Source organism: Gopherus evgoodei, chromosome 7, assembly GCF_007399415.2.
Source record: "Gopherus evgoodei ecotype Sinaloan lineage chromosome 7, rGopEvg1_v1.p, whole genome shotgun sequence".
Lineage (NCBI taxonomy): Eukaryota > Metazoa > Chordata > Testudines > Testudinidae > Gopherus > Gopherus evgoodei.
In genome coordinates, this window is record NC_044328.1 from 17099492 (window position 1) to 17126753 (window position 27262).

Here is a 27262-nt window from a genome sequence, read left to right on the forward strand (position 1 = left end):
TTTTGTTTCTTAAGTTGACTATCTTCCTTGTATGGTGAAGGTTAACTCTCCATTGACTAGACACAGGTTCTCAACCTGGGGTTTGCAAACACATCCAGCATGTGTCAGGACTACCCTCTCCTTATGGCTAGGGAGGGGGAATCTGCAGTTTTTTCCTGTTGTAACACAGGGTCATGGTCCAGAAAAGGTTGAGGACAACTGGGACAAAATGACAGCTAAGATGACCACCCTGAAGTCCTGGGTAATCAGTGTGAGGCCTGCCTGCACTCTACAAGTAGTTCCACGATTATGGACTGTCATACGGCTCTTGGCATTTGAATGATGAATTAAATGGTTTCAAGTGAAAAATCTACGTTTGCAAGACAATCTCTGAATTTCCTTACCTTTACTAGTGTCCATGGGATGATTCCAACATGACACCATTTGTGCTAGGAGCTGTAGACAAACTAAATATGTGTTCCTGCTGCTGCTCTGTGTTCTGCCCTCTATATCACTGCCTCTGCCTTAATTCAGAAATAGATTTCTGAACATTTTATTCAGTTGCAGTCAAATCTACATTACTACACTAGAGTCCTATATAAATTAACACATTCCTTGTACACCAAGACTACCACTAAAACCAATGAGACCTTTGGGTGCACAAATAATACAGGACCCCTAGCCTTCATCTTAAGCAACGTCAGAAAGTATTATGGCTGGATTTGACTTTAATTACTCTCTTGGGACAAATTAAAAGAATTGGTCAAGACAATGTTCAATAGCCTTGCATATGCATATTAGCCTGGACTGATTTTGATTCCCCTCTCAACATTGGAACCGCATGGAAGAGAAAGAAAAAAGTCCTAACCAATGCAGTGAGTCCCCAAAGGCCTATATTTCCCCTGTGCAGTCACTCTCAAAATCCTCTCAGTTATCAGTGAACGTACCCAGATATCCCAACCCAGGACAAGCATTTTAGCAAAAGAACAGCCTCAAAATACTGAGTCCTTAAACGCTCCCTTTTCAGTTTGCTTCCTTTCTCAATTCATGACATTTCTTTAGCTCTTAGTCTCAGCTTGCAGCATATATTTTCAACTTCTGTAAGGCCACGTCTACACTACCCACTGGATTGGCAGGTAGTAATTGGTCTATCTGGGATCAATTTATCGTGTCTCGTCTAGACATGATAAATTGATCCCCGAATTGATGCCCGTACTCCACCTTGGTGAGAGGAGTAAGCGGAGTTGACGGGGGAGCCGTGGAGGTCAACTTGCCGCCGTGAGGACGGTCAAGTAAGTCGAACTAAGATACTTTGACTTCAGCTACGCTAGTTGCATATCTTAGATCGATCCCCCCCTAGTGTAGACCAGCCCTTAGTTATCCTGGATTTTTAATTTCTTGCAAGGCTTTGAATTTTTGTTACAAAGTTCTTCAGTATCTCTCTCAATTCCTTAATGCAAAATTCCTAATATGACAGGCCATCACAAAGTCTATACCTAGTCACTCTTTCCCTTATTTTGAGCTCTGCAGCAAATCATTTAAGTAAAGATGATGGTTGATTAGGCTGCAGATTTAGCAAAGGAAAAATCATATAAGCAGCTGCTGGTTTATTAGAGGTTTGGTGGCATCCACTGGATTTAATGTAAAGGTTTAAATAAACCAGGAAGTTTAATTGTATTCAGTGTTCTAGATAAAAGGATGCTTGGATAAAAGCACAATAGAGTTTGGATGGATGTTTATCATATCTTATCACAAGTCCCCTCTTCCCTGTTTGCATTTTTAAATAGCTATACTCCTTCTGTCTTACTTTGGAATCCTTACAAAGGAGTTTAAAAAAATTCTTGAGGATAACTTTCAAAGATGCAAATGCTGGCCATAATAGAGGCAAAGGCTATTCAGACTGAAAACAGGAAGAGTGCCTACAAATTTGGGCCCAACAACCATGATGCTGGATTTCCCTCTACTTACCTCTCTGGTGGTGCTCGTCTCCATTCTGATTCTGGCTCAGCTGTTCGTCTCCAGGTGTTGTCAGCATCTCTATCACCCCAACGAGATTCCTATATTCACCACAGGTAAACGATAGCATCAGCTTTGGTAGCACAAAAATACAGAACTTCTAATAGTTGCAATCTAATAGTTGCAATCACTTAACATCATGCTCTGGCACCAATTAAGCTGATGTTCTCTACAATGTAACGCTTGAATAACTGTAAATTGGCTGAACTAAGGAACAGACCTATCAGATACTATGATACAAGTAATATTTCTTTAGGTTTAAATTCTAGATTAATACAACAAAAAGTTTACTAGAGCTAATTAAGTACATGAGTAATATTGTAGTGTGACTGTAAGCAGCAGCTAGCTTTTTTAGCTAAGAAATATTAGAACTCAACTCAGACATTTTAAATGAATGCACTACCATAAACAGCAGCAGATGTCCAGTCACTTCAATCCAACTTTTTAAAAAGTGTTCTTCATTCATTACATGATATGACCCACTGCTGTTATAAGGTTTTCCTTGGTTATAAGTGTTTACAGGTACTATGGATACAGAGTACCTTTACACATTTATGTGTCTAGGAAGTCTATCTAGATGTCTAGACATCAACCACAAACTCAAGATGGCTAAACCAGAGCTGCTAATCTTCCCAAATCACTTCTTTTTTCAACCGCTGTGAACATCGCCACCATCCTGCCTGTCACTCAGACCTGTAATCTGTGCATCATCTTTGACTTGGATCTCTCTCTAGATCCCTACATTCAGGCTATGTCTAACTCTTGCAAATTTTCTCTCATCCATCCATACCACTAAAACTCTCATCCAACCTCATCTCATATCTCAAATACAACCTCTTTTTCTCTAGCCTTGACAAATGCAGTTGTGCCCCATTCATATCCATTCAGAATACTGATGCAAAGATCATTCTTCTAGTCCATCGCTTTCATCATGTCACCTACCCATAGACTCATAGACTTTAAGGTCAGAAGGGACCATTATGATCATCTAGTCTGACCTCCTGCACAATGCAGGCCACAGAATCTCACCCATCCACTCCTGTAACAAACCGCTAACCTATATCTGAGTTACTGAAGACCTTAATCTTTGAATCCCTCCCGTGGCAACCGCTCCTCTATCGCAAATATAACCTGCTTGTCTTCACTTTAAAAGAAAAGCCCTCTACAGCCTTTCACCTCCTATTTGCTACTGAAAATGTTGACTCTTGCCTTCAATTGGCCACTGATGCCAGCGTCCACTACCCACATGCTCAATTTTCAAACAAGCACCTTTGTGCTTTCTCTTCTGCTATGCATTATCCTTGGGAGGAGCTCCCCATAATCATCTGCAAAGCTACCTTATTATCCTCCTTCAAACTCTCCGTTGTTGTGATGCCTACAAAAAGATTTGACAACGGTTAAGCAGCTGGGGCTCTGATACTGTTGATCATGCTGACTAATACTGCCTTAATGTTTCCTTATATTCCCCTATCAATATCAATCTGTTGTCTCTCTCATTTTATAATTATGATTATAAGCCCTCTGGAGGCAGGGACCATCTTTTTGTTCTGTGTTTGTAAAGCACTTAACACAGTTTTTTTTTGTGATTCACAGACACACCATTTTACACAAAAGCTATTAAACATTCAGTTTCTGACTGAAAAGTTTTCCCTGTACTAGAATATGCACATGTAGTAGTGCTAGTAAGTAGGACTAAATTGAGAGCCCTGTAGATAAAGTTCTCTCTGCACAAAAGATCACAGTTAACTACCTAGGATCATGCAATCCTTGCTTTCAGTGAGTCTGCCAGTTGTGAAGGCATTTTTTTGGGTGATTTGGATACCTGTTCCCTAGGAACTGGAAATCAACTTTTTCACACAGGCAAATTAGTAATGGACAAGAGTGTCACCTGGTATTAAATGAGCTGGTGGTTTTAGATATTGTTTGCTAAAAACAACCACTTTTTCAAAAATATATTTGTAGAAGAGTACTTCTACAAGTACTTCTACTTGTTTCAGTATCTCCTTGAATGACACATCAAAAGGAGGACCTAAAACAAGCTTTCCCATTAGCAAGTATTAAAAATTAGAAAATTTCAAAGTTCTGCATAGGTAAGTTGCAGGATGTAACACACATTTTTGGAATGACATTATTATTATTATACCAATCCCCAAAATGACGACACAATTTAACTTATGAGCTTGAATTTTTTTTTAATTGCTATTTCTAGTGTACTGTACTGGGAAAGTGCATTATTTCAGTCCTATTTTATAGTATATTTTCAAAATGATAGCTTCTGATTTTTTAAAGATATCTTTTAGTCCTTCACTCTTCTAACCTAATTATAGCGAGTATGTTTATTTTTATGTTTAGACTGGAGTTTCCCTATAATGGCTATTCTGATTCACAACTTTAGCATAAGCCATTACAATTTTGTTCCTCATTAGTCCCTCCCGATTCATCTGTGCTGACCACAATTAAATCTATTCTCCACCCCTTTAAACATATTGGTTCAATTTGTTGAAAACTAATTTTCTGTGGCCAGTGAATAAATTGTCAATCGCTAGCACCCAAATATTAACTTCTGAACTAGACAAGCAAATAAGCACACAGTATTTAAGTAAACTTTTCCTTACGGGTTGTACACCTCTACATGACTTTCATTAGCCCACCTAAACCGCATTTTCAACTCCTTACAAAAGAGAGAGAGAGAGGAAGAGCAATCAGCCAATTAAAAAATAAAAACAAATCACAGTACCCTTCTTGAAAGTGGGTCATCAAGACCTCTCCGCTCCTCTTCTCTGCGACGCTCCCTCTCTTCAATTTCCTGCTCTCTCTGACGTTTTTTCCTCTCTACTTCTTCTAGTTTTCTGACACGCTCCTGGTATTCACGCTGTTCCTGCTCACGTTTTTCACGCTCAATACGTTCCTTCTCTTCGAGCTCTGCAAAAAGAATTTGTATTCTTTTGAAAAAAATAAAAAACTACCAATAGAGCAAATCCTCTCTGAGAGCAGTTTATAACTGGAGGAAAAAAAGAAAAAGGTACACAATAGTCCTCTTCCCACCCACAAACATCTAAGTAACTATTGTAGTATTTGTGAACAGCAGCATTCTTCTTTTGAAAGTAATTAACGTCTACGTGACAGAAAAAAACAAAAAAATTGATCAACTTGATATCTGGCACAATAGCTGTTGGATATTCAATAAAGAAACCATGCAGGTATCTATTTATTGATGCACAAATCAAATTTATTAATACTAAAAGTGTGAAATACTAGTTAACACCAAAACAACCTTGATGTACCTCAGGCATGGGCAAGAAGTTCTTCTTAAGGATGCATCAAAAAAAGCAACTAATTATTTTATAAGCCAGATACAAAAATCCCAAATGAAGATAAGATTTTACGATGTTTTATAAAAAATACAGATCAGACACTTCAGGGCTTCAGTCATCCATTAACAGCAGATTGGGAAAATATTTGCCCTATGGAAAGTTATTTCATATTTGTCCAATCTAAGGATTTCCAAGCATCATCTTCTAAAGTCTTGGGTACTAGCCACCACAGACAGAAGATACTGGACTAGAGAGAATACTCCAATTATCCAATATGGTAATTCTTCTGTTCTCAGTCTGGCAAAAATGTTCCCTCTATTTTTTCTTCTCATGTACAGAAAGAGAGAATGCAAGAACTCTAATTTGAAACCTTTGAACAGAGACTCTCCAACTCCCATTCTTACTCTATACTCTCCTTCATTCCACACACCTCTGCCCTTAGTGTGTCTGTGTGTACACAGACAGACTGCAAGCAGGCTGAGTGGCTGCACAAGCATGCATCTCACAAGATGCACGGTCTGGTTGCAATGAATATAGAACTTCCCTGCGAATGGAAAGGAACGGAAAAATTTCCTACTATCCAATGGAACACAGTGACCTATACTTGACTTTGAAAGATTCTGGGACGCTTCAAGAAGGAATGAGATACAATATCCCTCTGTTTATTCAGTGCATGTCTCTTAAATTTTACCTTTAAGCATTTTTTCTTCTCGCAATCTCTGCTCTTCCTCTTCCTTTTCTCTGTAATAAGAAATACGCCTCTCCTCTTTGCGTTGTCTCTTGCGTTCCTCCAAACGATTATGTCTTTCTTCTGCTAACCTTTCTTCGAACTGTTTGAGTTTTTCCTGAAAAATAGCAAGAGTACAAGTAAAACCTTCAGAACTCAATCCAACAGCTGGAGAATTATTTAGGTCACTGAACAAAGACGCAAAGAACTACAAAATAGTAATGTCAACAAATTTTGCAGTAGTCATCTTCACTGGCAATTTTACGGGGTGATGTTTACACTTTCCTCCTACCAACCCCCTTCTGGGAAGTTAAGAATAAAGGGATGCAATGGTCTACCTCTGAGAAATGGAATCAGCATCCACAATGCTAGTGCTTTGTTTCCTCAGAAACCCAAGTATGATAAACAGATGCCCAATCTCTCAGAAATCACAGGTAGTGCCCCAAAAAGAGTTGTACATAGCTACCAGAAAGCTGCTAAAACCTCTTCCCTCTTTAACAACAAGATAACTTAAATTCCTACTTTTGCGGAATATTGATTTTGACAGTTTCTCATATCCCTAAAAATCTCAGGAAAAAACTCTGAAGAGGTAACCCCTAAAGACAATAGATACATTTTTAAGATAATAATTTTCCCTTCCAAATTCTATAATATTTATGGGTAGAATACTGCTAAATCTCCAATACACTGCAGAGAAATTCAGTGAAGTTTTCAAAGTGCTAGAACAGGAAACTAAGTCACACAATTTCAATTGCATCTCTTCTCCCCTTTCATTTATCTAATTTAGGTATGACCTGTTCAGGTCAGGAACCTAGTCTCATATCTAAAATACCAGAGATACCTCTGTAACACATAAGTGATCTGCTGAATCAACTAAAAAGACAGAACTGAAACACAAGAATTGTGTTAAATTAAGTCTGTTCTTTAGATAAGAAAAATTTTCGTGATTACTCTAACCAGACAAGCAACTCCAAATTGTGGTCTGTGGATTATTTGTGGTCTAGAAGAGCTGACTGGTCACATGCTGCTGGCTATCCCTCATTTCCATCCGCTAAACCACATTGAAAGGCAGCTAAAATACATCTAGTAATGTTTTAATAATTACTTTTCCATGTAAGCGACTGTGGTAGATGCCACAGCAATTTTAAATGACAGTGCCTCGGAAGTGACAGGGTCTGCCAGATCATCAAGTGGACATCTCCGCTCCCATGCACACTTTATTAATGTAACTCTCAGTGAAAGAACGAGGCCTCTCTGGAATTACAAAATTGTTCTGTGGCTCTATGTCACATTGTGGCCATCACCGTTTGTCTTTTAAAGGGTCAACTGTCTAAATTTGAATTCTTTTAGATTGCCAGAAAGGGTTTTTCCCCAAGAGTTTCAGAAAAATAGCAGGGCAACATCTTTTTAGTTTAAACAGACATTATCTCGTCTAGCTCCATTTGTTAATTCATTTGTATTTTTCAAGTGGAACACTGAACTCACAAATGAAGTACTTTATAGAAATGCTTTTCCAACAAAAACACATGATGTTTACCTGATAAATGGACTGTCGTGCTGCCTTGAGCCTAGATACAAATAAGTCTTTATCCTCCAACATCCTTGACATCCTGTTCTTATGCTCCAAGGCTTTTTCGCGTTCCAGCTGCATTGTGCTGATCTACAAATATGCAAAAGTAAAAATATTAACAATTTTTTTAAATTACATAATATTTGTCTTTATAACACACAACAAATCCCCTAAGGATGTTTAACCCTCAGAGCCCACAACCAGAGACAGCTTATCAGACAGCTGCCACTTTCTCTAGCTGGACTGACACAAAAGACATTGCTATCCATGAGTGGGAAGAAAACAATGAGAAACAGAAATAATCCCATATGAACTAAATCACAGCTCCCCTTCTTGGATTGAGCTGGACAACGGAAAGCATACATATGGACAGATCTAGTTTTTATATTGAGCACCAAATGATGCTGCTGTATGAAATCAAAATATCCTTACCCTTTCTTCTTCTTGCTGTTCCCACAGGTCCATATCTCGGATTCTTTGTTCTTCATAAGCAGTCTTTATCAGAGGAATTTCTTCCAAGCGCTTTGCTCTTTCAAAATAGTCAATCTAAATATAGAAAACCAAATGTATTATATATATATAATGTATAAAATAAAGACCAAATCTGGTATGCTAAAAAAATATTTCTACTTCACCCAATATATTTGCTGCCGCAGTATTCCCAGCATATTCGTCTTTGAAACATGCAAAATTGCACCAGTTTAATCCAAGGTGTGATTTTAAACCAATTTAGTTAAATTGGTGCAGATTTGTGTGTAGAGACTCAAATCAATTAAAACCTGGCTTGTATGAATTCAGCTTGCTCCTGTATCTCCAAGCAGCAAGGTAAACTGATGCTGTTTTAGAATCAGTATAAAAGTGTATCCAAACAGGAGTTCACAATGGTTTAACTAAACCTGTGTAAGTTTCTATACAGCCACGCCCATACTCTTGTTGCTTTATATACCTTCTTTTCCTGATTCTTCAGACGTTCTTGGAGTTCCTTCTTTTCTTTCTCCAGCTGTTCAACCTGTTTAGCCATGATGAAGTCAGGGTCCAATTCTTCAAGATCCTACAATCAGATATTAAAGTTAATACAGTACAGAAAGCAAATAGTTGTTTCCTGGCATGAGTGCAGTCTCCTATGTTTACTTTAATTTTTTTTTTTTTTGCAATTTCTCATTTAACTTTCAAACTAGTTGACTTTCTGAACATTTTTAGGCTCCTGTTAGTCTGTTGTGTAACTTGCATTCTACTTTGAAGACATGTCATAGATTTTTATCTGAATTCTAAGATTTAGTCCCGTTGTCATGGTACAATTTGGATATCTATTTCATGTTTTATTACTAGGTAGGTATCTAGATGGTAGAAATCTTCAGTCCCCTCTCAGATGGCTGGACTTCTTTCCTACATGTAAATAGCTCCTATCTCAATGATTGATCAAATATTTAAATTGCCCAAATTGGTAGTCTCATATTTTTAGGAATGTCTTACTGACATAAAAACAAAACAGGTGGAGAATATGAAATTTAGGCAGCTGAACAACAGTACAAGAATCTAGAATAAATTCAATATTCCAGTAAAAAATTGCTAACCTCAATATCAATATCTTTGAATGCCTTGGCTCCAAGTTCAGTCTTCTTAATCTGCTCCAAGCGTTCACGAACAGTTTTCTTTTTGATTTGCTCATGTTCTTGCAGAATACGCTCCTTCTCTCTCTCTTTTGCCTCCTGGCGCAGTCTCTCTTCTTCAGCTTTACGAACTTTTTGAAGTTCAGCTTCACGTTGTTCCAACTCTTCTTTCTCACGTTGAATGTTTAGACTTTCAAGACGCTCCTTTCTCTCCTCTATAGTTTGACGACGAGCAAGGATACGCTGATGCTCTTTCCTTGAATTTTTTAAGTAAGCAGTGACAGCTAACTGATGTTGTTCTTCCTTCTCTTGCTGAACGCAAATTAAGAACAAGACAGAAAATTGGTTGGTATCCCTTTAAAATTCCCAAGTCATGAGAAAGTGAAACATTATAAACCAGACAACTCAAAATCATCTTATTTCCTATATTTGGTAACTGCATTAAAAAAAAACTTTATTGAAACTGAACTCATGGTTCCCAATCCTGTAAACATATACAAGTAGAAGTCTCAAAGGGAATGCAAAAAAGTTAAACATGTTAAGCATTCCAGTATCCAATCAACACTCTATGAAGTGTGTCCTAGCTGTGAAATTTTTGAACTTCCTTAAAAAAAAATCAGTTTGGTCTGAAAATATTTTACATACCATTGTAACAATAATAGCTATGATTCTATAACTGAGAGATGAAAAAGCACTTTTTTCAGTTTGTTTTTACACACTAAATAGCACTTTATGAATAGCCAGTTTCACTTGTACAATCATTTAATCTGTTTTCCATGTTTCTATGGATCTTTTATATAGCAACAGGAGAGAGAAAGTTGTAGGATCACAAAAACTGACAGGATGACTCAGAAGCAAATGCAGTATCTGAGACTATTTTAAATTCATTTATAAAAAATAACTAGGTTTCACATAGACTTTTAAGTATATTCTGCCATTTCTTCTTTACTCACCACCCATCCCCCACCACACCTTAGCTAATCAGACACTGCAGAGTTTTACGAAGAGAACAAAGAGAAGCAGCATGTACGTTTCTTTGAAAACAAGGAGTCCGATGGCATTTTAAAGACTAACAGATTTCTTTGAAGCCACTTATAAGTACTGCTAATAGGAGAGAAGGCAACAGGAGTAAGGGGAAGAAAGTGGAGAGGGAGGAAAGGCTTAAGGAGAACTTTAAAAATGTCACCCATATGCACTGTGGTGAATTTGACACAGTTACAGAGTGTGTTGATATAGTAGCAAAGTTCTGGAAGTAACATAAAAAGAGCCTACTTGATTTACAGCTTGCAACTGTAACCACAAAGGGGGTTTGATTTTAAAATCAGAACTCTTGAGTTTCTGAATTTCTTTGCAGGTACAACTGCAAGCATTTATATGTCTAATTAGCTGACTGCACCTGCAAGTCAAGCAGATGTTTAAACTGTGGGCCAACTTAGGCCAATTAATAGAAACTGGCCAAAGTCTGCTGTCCAACATCATAACAAAACTATATTATTTGGAAAACATTTAAAGGACTATAAAGAAATGGTTTAAGCACAACATTTCAGGATATGTTCAGCCAACACAAGCACTGGGTAACTTGCATTACACAATATACACTCCTAAGACTGATGAGCACATACTGTGGAATACTGAGTTATTGCTTACTTTATACTTATATGATGGAAATTCTTGATAAATCGTGGTTGAAATATTAAGATTACTCTAAAAAAAGGGAGTAATACTGTAACTTGTACACATTGTTAAAGGACTTCTGTCGCTATGGAGAAAATATTTATTATTTGATAAAGATTGCCAACCTTTTGAGACTGCTAAAAATAAAAGTAGACATAAACACTATTATAATTGAAAAGTTATTTTAAGCTCCACTATATAAATATGGGTCTAGCTAGTTGGTCATAATACTTGGGTCTCTTTAAAAATACTATCTGTGTAATGTGCCTATATTTGGGTCAAACATGGTGAATAATTATATATAAAAATATATATGGGCATGGCCTCAGGTATTGTGTACAACCATAATATCTACTAGACACCATTACATACTGATCAAGCTGTATTTAACAACGAACAACAATTTAAAGAATAAAATGCAAAAGCCAATCTCAAATCTAGTGCGATTTCCAAACTTATCACTAAAAAATAATTGGCATTTTCACTAAACACTTGTAAAGTCAAACATGTTGAATGTAAACATTCAGTAAGTCTAAACACATCAACAGTACAAACATGGAAACAGAAAATGTGTTAAATATCTTTCAGAAATTAACCTTGTACGGTTCTATTTTTCCCCTGCTGCATAATAAATCAGTTAGAATTTAAAGTTAGAAGGCCCAATTCAATGCCCACTGAAATCATTGGGAAGAGCCCTATTTATTTAAGTAGGCTTTGGACCCAGCCCTAAGAACACTTTGCTAACAGCCATTATTATGACAATCAATAGTAGTACTTAATCATGCAGGTAGTCACCTCTAAATAATTTATCTAGCAGTCAACTCAAGACTGAAACACTGCATGTACAAAATGATTACTCTGAACACAATGTAAAAATCTAAAGACGACAGTGCTCACTCAATAAATACTGTTACTTTACGTACTGAGAAGCCAACTGGGAAACAGGGTCCAGATGAAATTACAATAAGGTGGGTACAACACTTGATGAAAGGCAGTACTCAAAGAGTAGTTATCAGTGGTTTGCAGTAAAATGTGGGGCAGGGGGGAATTATCTAGTGAGGTTCTGCAGGGGTCTGTCCTGGGCCAGTACTATTCAATATTTTCATTAATTATTTAAATAGTAGAGTAGAGTTTGGTGTCATCTGCAGATTTTATGAGCACAAAGTGAGAGGAGCTGCAAGTACGTTGAAGAACAGGATTAGAATTCAAAACAACCTCCACAAATTAGAGAATTGGTCCAAAATCAACAAGAGGAAATTCCACAAAGACAAATGCAAAATACTACACTTGGGAAGGGAAAAATCAAATGGACAACTAAAAATGGGGAAAACTGGCTAAGCACTAGTCCTACTACTGAAGATGATCTTGGGTTATAGTGGATCACAAATTGAATATGATTCAGCAATGTAATACAGTTGCAAAAAAAGCTAATATTCTGGAGTGTATTAACAGAAGCATCATATGAAAGATACAGGAGGTAACTGTCCCTACTGGTGAGGCTTCAGCTACAGTAGTGTGTCCAGCTTTGGGCAACACACTTTAGGAAAGATGTGAAAAATTAGAGAGAGTCCAGATGACAGAAATAAAAAATTGTAAAAGGTTATGTTTTCTAAATGTATAAAGATAGGTTAAAAAATTGGGTATGTTTAGTCTTGAGTAAAGAAGACAAAAAGGAGACTGATAACAGTCTTAAAAGATGGTTAGGACTGTTATAAAGAGGATGGTGATCAACTGTTCTCCATGCCCACTGAAGATTAAGCTTTCATCTGCAGCAAGTGAGATTTACATTAGATATTAGGAGAAACTTTCTGACTATAAGGATAGTTAAGCACTGGAACATGGAAGCATTCCAATGTGGAATCCTCTTCACTGAAGCTTTTTAAGAACAGGCTGGACAAATACCTTTCAGGGCTAGTCTAGGTATACTTGGTCCTGCCTCAGTGCAGAGGGCTGGACTAGATGACCTCTTGAGGTCCCTTCCATCCCTATATTTTTATGATTCTAAATGTCCACTCTCAAAATGCATCTGCAAAACAAAAAAAATTCGCCCTTTTTTGTTTCTTTGATAGGTAAAGATTAACTCAAAGATCTCGCTCCATCAAAAAAAGTATTTGAAAGATCAGACTCTGAAACATCACTGTTTCCTGGAGAACCTGATGAGTGACATAACGGAGGTTGAAATCCAACATGAAACTATCAGCCTCAACTGAGGGGGAGTTGGTTGTAAGGCAGGGAAACCTTTACCTCAGGTTTCTAGCTTCAGCTATGAGATCACATTCCAGGTCCTTATATCTTTAATTATACCCCAGGATCCTATATATGGATATCTTTAATTATATGCCATTATATATTAATTAATCCTATATATGGATATCTTTAATTATATGCCAGGATCCTATATCTTTAATTATATGCCAAAAAAAGTAAAAGAATGTTAAGGCTGTAAAATCAAGCACTCAGAAGGAAGGATATGCCAAAGAACAAAGGTTGCCCAGGCAATCCTAATTCCACCCTCTCATATGTGTACCTGGTGATACAGTCTTTCATTACATGGCCACATACTAACTGGTTAGATGCATCATGGAATTTTTGGCTTCCCTCAGAAGTGTCAATAATTTACTACTGCCATATGAAGACATTACCAGATGGACCAATAATCTAATTCAATCTGACAAACCACCTATTCCTTAAATTCTGAAATTTATAAAACATAACATTGACAAAATATCACTTTATTAGCTTATGTTTTTACTTAATTCAAAAGTACATGAATACAGCTCATCATTACAACTTGAGGGTTGTAAAACAACAGCTGGCACAATGCTGTAGAACAGTAATAATATCAATAAAATAGAGAAAGATGGAGCAACATATTACTGCAAAAAAATGCAACAATCAAGCTTTGGGCCACTCAAACCCCAGCTGTGCCCATTAATTTATTTAACTATCTATAGACAGTCAAATCTTTCAACTACCTGAAAGGGAGTTCCAAAGAGGACGGACCTAGTCTGTTCTCAGTGGTAGCAGATGACAGAACAAGGAGTAACTGTCTCAGGTTGCAGTGGAGGAGGTTTAGGTTGGATATTAGGAAAAACTTTTTCACTAGGAGGGTGGTGAAGCACTGGAATGAGTTACCTAGGGAGGTGGTGGAATTCCCTTCCTTAGAGCTTTTTAAGGTCAGGCTTGACAAAGCCCTGGCTGGGATGATGTAGTTGGGGATTGGTCCTGCTTTGAGCAGCGGGTTGGACTAGATGACCTCCTGAGGTCCCTTCCAACCCTGATATTCTATGATTCTAAATGGTTTTCCTGTGCCATAGGAAAGAAAATCAAACAAATTATTAATATTTACACAGACACCAACAGCTTCAAAACAAGTATATCTGACTAATCCAAAAAAGATAGTGGAATTAGAAGGGTGGGGTTCATGTAACTGAGAGGGCAAAAGGATGCTAAGCCACATTTAGCCATCTGCCGCTAATAATCATTTTACTACTACCTTAAATTTGTACACACTGACCTTCCTGATCAGTTGTTTTGTCTGAAGGGGACTGGCAACAGTAACTACATATAGTCATGCTGCTAATTAACCTTCACCTGTTTGTTTAGCACATCAGAAATAACACTGCTCAGCAATGCAATGAGAGCAGGTCAATGAAATGTGCATTTGACTAGGCAAGAAAAGGTTGAACAGAAACTACAACAGAGACACAAATCACTTCATGGAATGCTGAGATTTTTTTTTTTCCCTCCAACAAAAATTTCAAAAACTTAAAAATACTTACCACTATGTTTGGCGGTTTAATGACTTCAAGAGCCTTAGCGAGAGCAGAAGACATAGCAGTCAGCTGATTTCTAATTTGCTCAGAAGGCATACTTTGCAGCTGAGGGCCAAGCGGGGCATCTTCCCGAGTTGAGTAATTTAAATCTGATCCAAAACTCAGCGTTCGAGAAGTATGATCAAGGCGAACCTTTACAAAATACATTGAAAAATGATTCAGAAGATCAGGATTAGGGTACCACTTAATATTTAAAATGAGACATCAATTTGAAATATAGACAGTGTCAAAAAGTGAGTTAAAAGGTAGTGATTTGTGCTTCCTAATTGTGGTTTTAAAAAAATCTTTTTTTTTAATTATTACTTCTAAATAATGTCTCTCTCTTCATCGTTGTAACAGTGACCCATAGCTGGGCAAATGACAACACACAGGAAACAGTAAAATTGACTACACACAAAGTACTATCAAATATACAAAACAAACTGAAAAAATAATTCTTTCAGCTATAGTAACTTAGGTAGTACTCGTAACAACAGGTAAATACAATTCTACTGCCATAAATAACCACTGCATTGTCGGAAGTGTCATTTTAAGTTGACCGTGTCTCCGAGGCCAGGTCAACACACAAAGATGGACCAATTTCACTGGTTGTGTGATTTCAAACTTATTCAGTTAATATGGTGCAAATGCATGTGACCCTTCTTAAATAGGTTTAAATTCGGCTTAAATTTACAGGTGCAAGGTGAAACAATGTAACCAATTTTAAACAGAAGTTTGTCCACAAAGGGGTTTGCACAAGTTTAACTAAATTTGTTTTAAACCAAGCTAAGTTAAAAAATGTGCAACTTCAGCATGTAGACGAGCTCTAAGCGTAAATTACTTTTTTAAAAAACGACTGTCCTAGATATTGGAAATGATGTTTGAACAATTAAAGAACAAAACTGTTGCTACATCTGGCTTATATTCAACAGAACAAAATGACTTGTAAAAAGCTCACCCCCCATAAAGAAGTGACTGTCCAAAGTCTGAATAAAGATAAGTACAGAAGCATGGCTGTAAGACAGAGTCATTCAATGATTCTATGTGAGGAACATTGATGAGGTGAAAACCAACTACATGAATAGTTCTTGCTACTACCCTTTCATTACTGACAGATAACTTGCCCTACTTCATTCCACTTAAACTTGGCAGTAGACACCACGAGTAAAAGCCTGATCCCAATGTAGCCACTCGAAGCTTTGTCTTTAATGAGGCCTTCAATTGCAAGTGTTTTATTTTAGGTACTAACTAGACTCAACGTCTTCCCTAAATCAAATGAACAGATGTGAAGTGCTCTGAAATAAGAACAGTTTGTTTCTTCATGATCATATGCAAAAATATGGTAGTGTAGGCTACAGCTCAGGTTAATGTTTAATACATAAGTATATACTTGACTTCCACTGGCAATACATCTGTTATCTACAGCAGAAGTTAAAATGTCTCAAGATATTTGCTGTTTTATATCATGCCTACAGCTGGACAAAGCGTGCACCAAGTATAGCTTTTTGGAACTGGTCCTAAGTGATTACTTTGGAGTGTGCCCAAAGTCTCCAGAACTGTTTTGTTAGACTTTTGATTAAGGACATACTGTATTGGACAATCGGTTTTTGCTGATCCCTTGGGCAGTCACAAACAAGTTTCGCTGAAATTTATTTATTGTATTTACGTTCTGAACTCCTCTTCACTACTGCAGGAGGGCTACACAATTTAAGAACATAAAAACATTAACAAATTAATGTATCAAAAAGATCACATCCTCAATTTGCTTCTTCCCTGTTTATCAACATCAACTCTGTATTATCTGGGTTGAGTTTCAACCTGCTACTTTTTATCTGACCCTTGGGTTTGGCCAGATATTGGGAAGCTATAAATATAAAAATACACACACACAAACTTTTACAGTAGTCTTTTTATGGCACTTACTTGCAAGTCACAATGTCTGGCTGCATCGACAATAGCACGTTCTAATTGGAAAGCATCAACAAAAGGAACCAAGGTAGTTAAACGAGAAAAGTCGATAGTCTGATAAATCTGCGCCACCTGCACAATATATGAATATTCAGTTTTCTCCCCATTAAAAATCAGGTTAACAGAAGCTAAAACTGTTGCACATGCTGTAAAGTTAGCCTGATTAATTGACAGTTTGGCAACAGGTTAACCAAGATGTGTTTAATTATTATGCATATTTTACCACCATTTCAACATTTTCTTCCAACATTTTATTTAATCTTAATCTAGGATCAAGTGACTTTCCTGACTAGGTTCTTTGTCTGAAGGAGACTGGCAGCAGTAACTATATACAGCAATGCTGCTAATTAACCTTCAGCTGTTGTCTGGCACATCAGAAATAACACTGCTCACCACTGCAATGGGTTCAGGTCAATGAAATGTGCGTTTGACAAAACAAGCCTTTTTCAAATTAACTACAAGGAAACAAAGGATTGAACAGACATAAGACAAGGCTGAAAGTTAAATAAAGGAACAAATAAGTCTAGATAAAAGTCTACATCAGTGTATACAGTTGTTTAAAACAGATAGCAGCTGAGTTGTGTTTAACAAAGCGGTATACTAAGAGCATTACATTCAATGAAAAATTTTTACTTAGGACAGAAAATAAAATGCAACGTTTTTGGCTTCAGAATCTTCCTCATTCTCAAACTCAGACACCCCTGTGCACATCCATATTTTTTTATTTTTATTTTTATTTTTTTTAAATAATCATACCTGCTGCAGAAGACGAAGGATGGTGTTGTTTTGCAGATGTGGGACATACAGCTGCAATTCAGGTTCCTTTTCAACTTGATCTCTCACCCAGTTTAGAACCTGTCACAACGCCCAGAAAGTTACAATATCTATTGCATCTGAGAGCCCCAAAACACTCTTCAAATTTCAAGTTAAACAAACTCTCCAAAATTCATGAAGCAAAGCATGGTCTAATTATAAATTTATTACTGATGTAAATCTTTTGATAAACACACTATTGTTTTTTACACAATGGATATCTAGATTTTGTAGGAAGGACTGACAGGACTGGCCATATTAACCACATTGTGAATTTACCTTCACTGTTTCTTTAGCACATGAAATATTCCTGTTCTTACACAGACACAAAGACAATATAATGTGCTTCACCAGTTGTGGAATTAAGAAAAATTCAGTGGACCAAATTTACAGTGCTTATTTTACTCTCACTGTGGCTTGAACTCCACCTAAAGGTAAATGCAGATGACATTTTCAGTTTTTCCCTCTCCCATACAATCATTTCAGCAGCTTTCCAGAAGAGTGTGAGACTGAGGCTGTGTCAACTACCAAAAGCTTAGCTCAACTGCCTCCCCAATATCACCTTCACCAGCCCAGAGAGCTAGAATTTCAAGGTTGCTCCCAAAACTACATCTCCTTGTAGGAGCCCTTTAAGTGGTGCCAACAGATATGGCAGGTTAAAAATGCTTTTGAAAACAACTTTATATGCTATTTATATAGCAACATAGGCATACACAGCAGTGTATAATGTAAACATACAGCAATAATGAAAATGGGCCAAATGAAGTCCCTGACCCAAAGACCTGACAATCTAACCTTGCTAACTGCTAATATCATCTGCCCAGACTCATTTTTCTCTAAATGTTCCTACAGGACTCACCTTGGTTACACGATCACATAGCTTTAGTGGGTGGAAATCTACTTCAAGCCAATTGTAAAGGTCCTTCACCTCTGGAACAACATGCTGCACTACATTGAACCTCACCTAAAGTCAACATAATGGAAGAAAAAAAATTTGCTTAGGACAACAACTCAATATTGTAATAATTACACTCAGCAACTTTGTACCTAAGAAATTAAACATACAGCTAATGAAATGCTTAATTCATTATGCTTTAATTAAAACCATTTTGATTAATCAAACATGTGATACATTATTTAAATTAGAGTACAGAATTTGTGGAATGTAGTTTTCAGGTGCAGAATGCCAGAATAGAGAAAAACAAAAAAATTTAGTCTATGAAAAGTATTTTGATTGGGCTGGCATGCACAGCATGTTAGGCACTTCCCAGACACAAATGAAAACAGTCCCTGCTTGAGTATATTTAAGAGTGGATCTGAACTACACATGTACATATTACAGCTTATTAGTAAATTCCCAAAGTTCTAAAATTAAAAGTGGCAAAAAAAAATTGCTTGACACAAAAACAATAATGCTTACATTGTGAGAGGTAACAAGAGTTCAGTTTTCAATGCATGTAACTGATTTCAAGGAAAGGTATTTTTTTCATGAAGACTTGGAAGGTATCACCAGAAGACAATATGTATCTCACTAACCTCTCAAATCAAACAAGGGTAAGTTTTCCTAACTGCCTAGGTCCTTGTAAACCTTCATTCATCTTAATGTACTAATCTTACCTTGATACACATTGAAAATTATAATATTAAAACATCTAATCTAAATAACTACCCTCCAATTTCAATATGGTAAGTCAAAAAAAAAAAAAAGAAAGTTCCTGTCTCCAATCCCTCCAAAGCCATTGCAGGATCATTCACAGCAGCCTTCTGGTTTGCTTTTGTCACAAAATGGACAATATTTATCACTATATTGGAACATTAAATTTCACTGGGTACAAAGACACACAATTAGGATTAGTCTATCCATATTGTTTTTCAAATGGAGAAAGAAATACAGACCAAAGAGAGGGACCAACTTTAGCCTGACTTTCTAGCACATCAGAAGAAAGTATATTACTAGACAGTTAAATTATAAACATCTTTACAGTTGATCATGTTGAATTCTTTTACTTTAATGGACTTTTTAAATTTACTGGAATATTTTGAATTGCAGCTCGACATCTAACTATAGCAGCTTTTGCAGGAAACTACAGATTAAATATAAAACCTTTCACTCAAACACCATTATTTACCATGTCATTAATAAGACTGATGCGTGTCGGTGGGGCCTGGAGGCCCAGCAGAGTGGCCAGACGTCGCTGCTTTTCAACAATGATACCATCCATATCCAGAAGACGAGCAATATCAGTTCGCTCAGGAGTTATAGGAATTGACAGAGTAGCCAAAAGGACTCGGGTTGACATCCTGTTAAAGTATAATCACAAAAGATGAATTATAAAATAGAAATCTTAGAGTGTGTGTTTTGTTGGTTTTTTTATACATATATTTCAGTTGCAAAACAGAAGCATCTAATCAGAATAAGAGCTAAGGGGTGAATGATTTATTCTTTCGAAAACTATGCCATGTAAAAATGCAAGCAACACCAGAAAACAAGACATCTTAGTATTTCAGTGTTCAGACTAATTCTGAATGCTTCTTAATTTCTAGCAGGGATAACTTAGTCGATATCAGCCCTTTATTACTCATATCCTTGGAAGAAAAAAAAAAAACCAAAAACCTTCTCTCCAAATACAAAAAAAAATTAAAGAATATCCAGTAAAGAGATGGTACCCAGAGCCATCTTAGTCCTGCTTTCAGTACAATCATAAGGCCCCTTAGCTGTGGAATAACAGCAACTGACATCTCCATAAAATTGATTAATTTGATGCGATAATTTAAAAAAAATCAATTAAAAATCAGTCTAACTTGAATATGTTACTGCAGAAGGTGACATTTAATAAAATCTGAAATACGTGCTGAATGCCCAGATAAGTGAGTTTAAGTGGAATGTAAACATCTTCCTTAAATTGTACCTTCTCACCATTTTTGAATTTACAAGGGTTTGCAGGTGAACGTTACCGGTTTACAAACTCCAGAGATCAGCCATGGATAGCCAACTGCTGCTCACTGAGTGCACCAGCATGCCTCAAAAGCCTTTTCAAGGTCACACTCAGCACTGAGGTGAATGGAGTCTATTGTCTGCCTTAATAATGTATATTTACATAGTATCTTTCATTCAAAGATCTCAGAGCACTTTACTAACAATAATTAAGTCAGGTGAAGTAAGTATTTCACCATTTCACAAAATGGAGGCAAGACAGAGGTTTGGTGACTTGCTTGGGGTCTCTGTCTGTGGCCAATATGGTAACAATACCCAGGAGGTCCCAATGCTCACCTTCATTACAAGATTCGTTGAATGTCCTTCTTGCCCTTATTATTGGGATATTCTTTATTTATCCCTTTAAGCAAAGCTGTTTAGTATCTGATGCCACCCTCTCAGATAAACATTCCATCTGCTTCTTATTACACACTAAATTGAATTCATTTGTACATAAGTGATTAAAACCAGAAGCTAGGTGAAAAGCATCTCTCCCCACCTCTGCATCTCCTCTTGTGTGAGATTCTTTCGCATTTCTCTTGAGAGGTGGTACAGTCGGTGAAGTGTGGATGCATGGAAAAGAGCATTTCCTGATTTCCAGAAGACAGTGGAAACTTTGTGATAGTAATTTGCCATCAGCTGGGGTTTGGGTGGTTTCTTAGACAAGGAGAATAGCCCATGAATATCCTCCACTGCCTTGAAAGCTTCCTAAAATAATGAACAAAATAATTATTTTCAGTATATTACTTGCAAGAAAATTAGAAAACTAAAAGCTAAAGCTTTTAGGAGCATATTTAACATACACAGCTTTATCATTTTAATATATATCTTTATCTGTAATTTTCAACTTGATCAGTTACCCACAAATAAATATATTCCTTTCTAACAAAGAAATGATTTACATATATTGCAAATACTTTAAAACTATTTGCTAGAGCTGGGCAGTGAAGGGAATTCTGTTTCATGGAAAAATCTGGTTTCATTCCAATTTGGCAGAAAACTAGAAGATTTCAAAATTCCCTATAAAAGGGAATAAACCCCCAACCTGAGGCAGTCTGCCTGGTGGGCTGCTTTGGAGCAGCAGACCCTGGAAGCCCAAGGCTACAAAAGATCAGTGAGCCTGGACTCCCTGCGAGGCTCTCAGCTCTCTCTGTCAGCCCTCCAGGCAAGATACAAAGGAGCCAGGTGGGTGAGCGGACAAGAAACCAAGCACACAAGGTAGTCAGAAGCCTGCCTGGTTTCCATCAGAACTTCATCAAAATTGAATGATCTTTGAAAAACATTTTGATTTCAACAAACTGGCGAATTCCAATGACAAAATGTCTCCTCAGAATTTTTTCAACAAGCTATATTTGCCCGTCTCTCTATCTCCCATCTAATCAATAGTGACCAGAACTGCCTTAGATTTATTATATTAGAAGCATGACAAATCTACACCTGATAAAGGAACATAATGGAAATATTTTTAAGATTAATGTAAAACAAATTAAACAAAACTTGCATTAATAAAAGTAATTTTGACTTTGGCATTTCTCTAAGGGAAAAAGACTGAGCAGAAATGACAAAAATAAATTAGTATCTAAATCACGGACGGTCATATTCCACAATTTTGGGACCTTGAAAATAGTTAGAGCAGGGGTAGGCAACCGGCAGCACACGTGCAGAAGGCAGCACGTGAGCTGATTTTCAGTGGCACTCACACTGCCCAGGTCCTGGCCACCAGTCAGGGGAGCTGTGCATTTTAATTTAATTTTTAAAAGAAGCTTCTTGAACATTTTAAAAACCGTATTTACTTTACATACAACAATAGTTTAGTTATATATTATAGACTTAGAGAAAGAGACCTTCTAAAAATGTTAAAATGTATTACTGGCACGCAAAACCTTAAATTAGAGTGAATAAATGAAGACTCGGCACAGCACTTCTGAAAGGTTGCCGAACCCTGAATTAGAGAATGGGGACCCCCATTACAGATTCAGGTCCCTGCTGAATGCCTCCAGAAAATCTGATCTCTCCCTTGAGAAAGCAAATTTTCAGAGATGAAGAGGGTCAACTAACTGATTTCCTTCACTTATACTCCAAGCAGTCTTCGGCAACTATATCAACGCCCACAAAAATTAATTTGCATTGGAAACATTGGCTTATCTTGAAGTTCTGCTTCTAGACAGCACCAGGATCACCAGCTGTTTGATACTTAATACACGTATGACTACAGTATAAATTCAACACATTAAAATTTCACTCTACATCTTCGCATTCCTGTATGTATTTTAGATCTTGGAGAACACACCACGGAATTCAAAATTTGATGCCAGTTTGGGACTGAGGGTCTATGGATCTTGGTGCATGCAGTAAAGTACTGTGGGTCCTGTTAATAAGTTTAATACATACCTGCCACAATTCCATGCTAATAGCACTGTCCAGCTGTACAAGCCTTGTTTCCAAGTGCATAGACTGGCTCTCAGGATTACTGAGGTTTATTGCTGTACTCTGGTTATGGTGGCGTTGGATCTGCCCTAAATGCATCCTCAGGTTATCGCAGAGTTTACGGAACTCAGCCTTACGAGTGTACTGCAAGCAGAACTTAAAAGCTGTGAAATTGAATGATGTTCATGTTAGCAATATTAACTATTAAATGTTAACTATAAAATAACTATAAAATTATCTACAGCTTCAAACTGCATGATATGAAAATCAAGTTGCCTAAAGATTCTTGATTTGGAGAAGTCCACTGAAAGCCTCTCAAAAGACAAACCAAAGACTATGCCGGATAATACTACCTTAAGTGTTTTTGCAGAATTACTCAATTAAAAACCTGACAAGATCACTTTATTAGACTGTTTTTAAAATGTTTGACAGGAAACACGGTTCCTTGCTTTTATGTTGTACCAGCCTGTCACAAAGTGTCCAAAATAATTCTGAATCAATCTGTCTGGGTGATAGAATCTAAAAGTTTCTGATTTTGTGAAAAGCAGAAAAAGATTCTCATCAAGCCCTTACTTCTGAAATTCAGATTAGTCCACTGTGGCAAGTTACTTCAACATTCACAAAAAGGGGGTAAATTCTAGTCTTCTACTTCACTCTCTTTTTAAGGCTCTTTTTAAAATAAAATAAGAGTGCCTGCATTGGGACACTTCTACTGATGAAATATCCCTTTCTCTCCCAGTGACAGACAGGAGACCGATCCTGGATGAAAAAAATTAGTGTGGCAGGCAACACTGGATGAATGATAGGAAGACCCCTCCAAGGAACAAAGGAACCCACTCACAATATGCACAATTTTGGGACACAGAAAAAAAATCTAGTAACTTGGAGTTGTTTCTTTCAACAAAGGATACAAATATCCATGTTGTTATGAAAATGGAAGAAAATAAATCTAGATTATTTCTTCCACAATCCCACTCAAAAAAGCCCCAAAGGAGATTCTTTATATGTCCACTTCTCTTCTTTCAAAACTCAGATATTAAGGTCAGAAGGATGACCCTGACTTTCTCATCTTTCCTTTTCCTCAGCACAGCCCATAACAGTTCACCCAGGTATTCCTGCATGGAGTCCAATAATTTGTGATTGAAAGAACAACTAATTCAGACAGTCAGCTATTGCACCTAAAATTGGTTACATGTCATACATCATTGGGAGGACAACATTTGCCATAATAGATAACAAGGGGGAAATGTGCCTTCTACTTGTTATTAAGAAAACAGGTTAGAGATTAATACAGGTACAACACTACTAAATTTTCTTAGTAGAGGAAACTCCTGGAAAAAATAAAACTGCTCTTGAAAGATCTGTTTAAGAAACTACTTGCATCAAGAAAGATACTAATTACAGACCAGCCATCCTGGAGTCAAAGGGCCTCAGGAGTTTCTAAAATATTGTGTGCATGCACACAAGCCTGAGAGATTAATGTGTTTTCCACCAATAGCTTTATTCAAGCAAAAGTGACCTATAATTTTTCAGCTGAGGGTGTGCACGCACAGATGTGCTAAGTCACACTGTAATTTACATTTCATGCTTTCATTTTACCTTGCTGTGCAATATCATGGTAGAGGCGTTCCACTCGAGAATTGTTTCGAAGAAGGTCCAAACACTGTCTGTATGATTCCCATAGAAATTTAACCCAGGGAGTCAAAAGCAGCCGATCTGTACGATCTTGAGTGTCTTCCCCACTTACAGCACTTAAGAGAACACTATAATTGAGAAAATGACAGTTAGTCCCCACGATTCTCACCCTCATCGCTCACTTACCTTTTCCTTATTAAGACCTACAAAATAGCCCAGTCAAACTAGAATGGCAGTTTACCGTATATTTTTATATGTTCAAGACTTTGGCTGTTATGAAAAATTTAAAAAAAAGTCATACATTTGTCAGTGAATTTCAAAGCTAGTTCCAGCTCAAGCTGCATCCTATGTAGATAGCTGATGGTACTGAGTGGCAGCCCTGAAAAGCCCAGGTTTCCTTGCTTCTGGTATTCCTCACACCACCAGACAAAAAGACTGTTTTGGGAACACTTCATCTACGAAGTCTTTCCCACTTCCACCAAGAGAGCAGTAGACTCCTCGACTGGCCCAGACTTCCTCCCCAATTGTCCTGCAATGCTACCAAAGGGAGCAGCAGCCGATTCAGGTGCTTTCTTGTATCTACTGACATGTGACAAAGCAGAAGTTTATGCGTGGACACTGTTTGGAAAACAGGTACAGTCACACAGTCACTGATTTCTATAACCTTCACAAAAGACTACCAGCCTTAAAGCGATATGCCTAAGCAATATGAAAGGATACATTTTCTAAAAATCTAGAAGATATGCAGATAGTGACAGCTTCCATGTGTATTTGCTCAACATCCTACTTATTTAAAATGTCTGTTTTTCTGCTTCTAACTAAATCCACCCATCTCTTAGTCTGCAAGATACCAAGTCGCCTACAAATACAAGGTAAATTTACACTTTCAGGAATATCCTAACAAATTTTAAATTATTTATGAACGTACATGCCTACGAACTAGACCAAATAATTACTGATTTGCCCATACCTGACCAACTACATATTCCATGGTATTGAACAGGATGATGCTTGATTAAATAATCATTTTTGTTAAGGTTACATTTGTCACAGGCTGTTAAGATCATTTCTTCTCCACCACCCAGCCAACAAACAAATCCCTTCAAATCACCAGGTAGTTTGTTTTCCTAAAGGAGGCATTAATTGAAACTTCAAACACAAATATACCCCAGAAACATCCCTTCTTAAAATATGATTTTGGAGAACTGCCTAATTACAGATTTTAAATGTCAAGAAGATAAGATTTGACAGCATGGTCAAGACTTTAATGTTTAGATAGCTTGAACTGGGTTCCACCAACTCCAAGACACTCTCAGAACCATTTACATTATTAAATACATAATCTGCCTTAATAAGTTACATCATAAAGAATATCTGGATATTAATTGAGCAAAATTTACATTTACTCTACAAGTCAGATGTCATTTATATAATAAAGCCACTTTTTCTAATACTGATGGTTTAATTTTACTCCAAACCTCTTATCTCAAACCTAATCACAAATTCGAAACCAGGACCTGTATATTAAATAGAAAAATCTATTTTTAAAATGTACAGCTGGTAAGAGCTATATTAAGTCTTATCTAAAAAGACAGCAGAAGCATAGCCTTCAGCAGCAGTAGAAAGTATTTATATTATGATAGCACCCAGAGGCTCCATAGGGGATTAAGATACCGGGGTGCTGTAAAAACACAGAAGAGACAAACCCTTAGAAGGGTTTACAATTTAAAGAAAGACTTCCTACCTCTCTGGAGTTTGAATATTATCCAAATCTTCTATATCTAGCACCATCTGCTGGGACTCTTCCTTGGCAGCTTCCGTTTTTTCTTCAGCTAGTTTCAAATAGGCTCGAACAACATCCTCTAAGGATTTGATGTTCACCTAGATCAAGGCAGAACATTCGAAGTGGCTTTCTCAGGCAATGGGAAGCAAATATTGTAAGCATATATTCTAATTATGGTGGTAAAATCTAAAACAGGCTTATATCGAGTAAATCCATAAATGTAAGATCAAGTTATTATTTATTACTTGGATTAAATTTATAATAGTGCCCAGATATACTGATCAAACTTGGAGACCTATTATATTGGGTACTCTGCTATCTAGACTCCACCCCTGCAAGCAGTTCGGCAGACCTCAGCAACTTGCAGGACTGGGGCCCTGGATACAAAACAATTCTATGTTTTAGAAGTAAAAAATAAGTTTTAAATATACAACTACTCTAACGTACATCATGCTGCGGTTTGTCAAGAATGGACATTTCACAATTCCTACCTGCTGGCAAATGTTCTTGTACTGATACAATCCTTCCTTTGCCAGGTGGCTCTTGCGGAGGTCCACGCAGAGCTCCAGATACTTCAGCATAATAGGCTCGTGGATTTTCTGCCATGTTCGATGTTTTTTGCTTTTCATAACATCATAAAGAACATCGAGGGCAGGTTGTTTCTTGCCAACCTCAAGAAATTCTGAAAATAAAACTCTTTTTTAGACCAGTTACATATGCAAACCAAAAGTTCTTCCACTTAAGATACACATTTTTCTATACTTCACATTGTAATTTAGAATTAATTAATAATTGTAACAATCAAAGTAAACCAAGGGTTACATTTAATTGGCTGATCTTATTTTACTGAACAAAGTGAAAATATCAGTTGATGTAATGATGTCTACACTACAACATATGCCTGGGCTTAGACTCAGGTTCAAGCCCAAGCCTGCCTTTTGTCCACACACCAATCTG

The 27262-nt window shown here is 37.0% G+C and overlaps 1 protein-coding gene and 2 non-coding genes across 11 annotated transcripts in view; all 3 read right to left on the reverse strand.

Annotated features, from left to right (window-relative positions):
- Window positions 1-27262, reverse strand: part of EIF3A (eukaryotic translation initiation factor 3 subunit A) — a 57141-nt gene that overhangs the window by 15442 nt on the left and 14437 nt on the right. For all 9 annotated transcript variants that reach the window (XM_030568193.1, XM_030568185.1, XM_030568192.1 and 6 more), the window contains exons 2-18: window positions 26797-26987; window positions 26267-26403; window positions 24487-24650; window positions 22852-23051; window positions 20960-21168; window positions 19616-19787; window positions 18346-18450; window positions 17430-17528; window positions 16629-16745; window positions 14673-14858; window positions 9181-9528; window positions 8553-8657; window positions 8039-8152; window positions 7574-7696; window positions 6001-6154; window positions 4733-4917; window positions 1948-2036 (exon numbers count right to left, since the gene is read on the reverse strand). In XM_030568193.1, the coding sequence (XP_030424053.1) occupies window positions 1948-2036; window positions 4733-4917; window positions 6001-6154; window positions 7574-7696; window positions 8039-8152; window positions 8553-8657; window positions 9181-9528; window positions 14673-14858; window positions 16629-16745; window positions 17430-17528; window positions 18346-18450; window positions 19616-19787; window positions 20960-21168; window positions 22852-23051; window positions 24487-24650; window positions 26267-26403; window positions 26797-26987 (2698 nt within the window). The remainder of the gene's footprint in view (window positions 1-1947; window positions 2037-4732; window positions 4918-6000; window positions 6155-7573; window positions 7697-8038; window positions 8153-8552; window positions 8658-9180; window positions 9529-14672; window positions 14859-16628; window positions 16746-17429; window positions 17529-18345; window positions 18451-19615; window positions 19788-20959; window positions 21169-22851; window positions 23052-24486; window positions 24651-26266; window positions 26404-26796; window positions 26988-27262) is intronic.
- LOC115655683 lies at window positions 14423-14554 on the reverse strand. The gene has a single exon (XR_004001469.1). It is a non-coding gene; the product is annotated as a small nucleolar RNA SNORA19 (small nucleolar RNA).
- Window positions 16970-17100, reverse strand: LOC115655684. Its single transcript, XR_004001470.1, has one exon. It is a non-coding gene; the product is annotated as a small nucleolar RNA SNORA19 (small nucleolar RNA).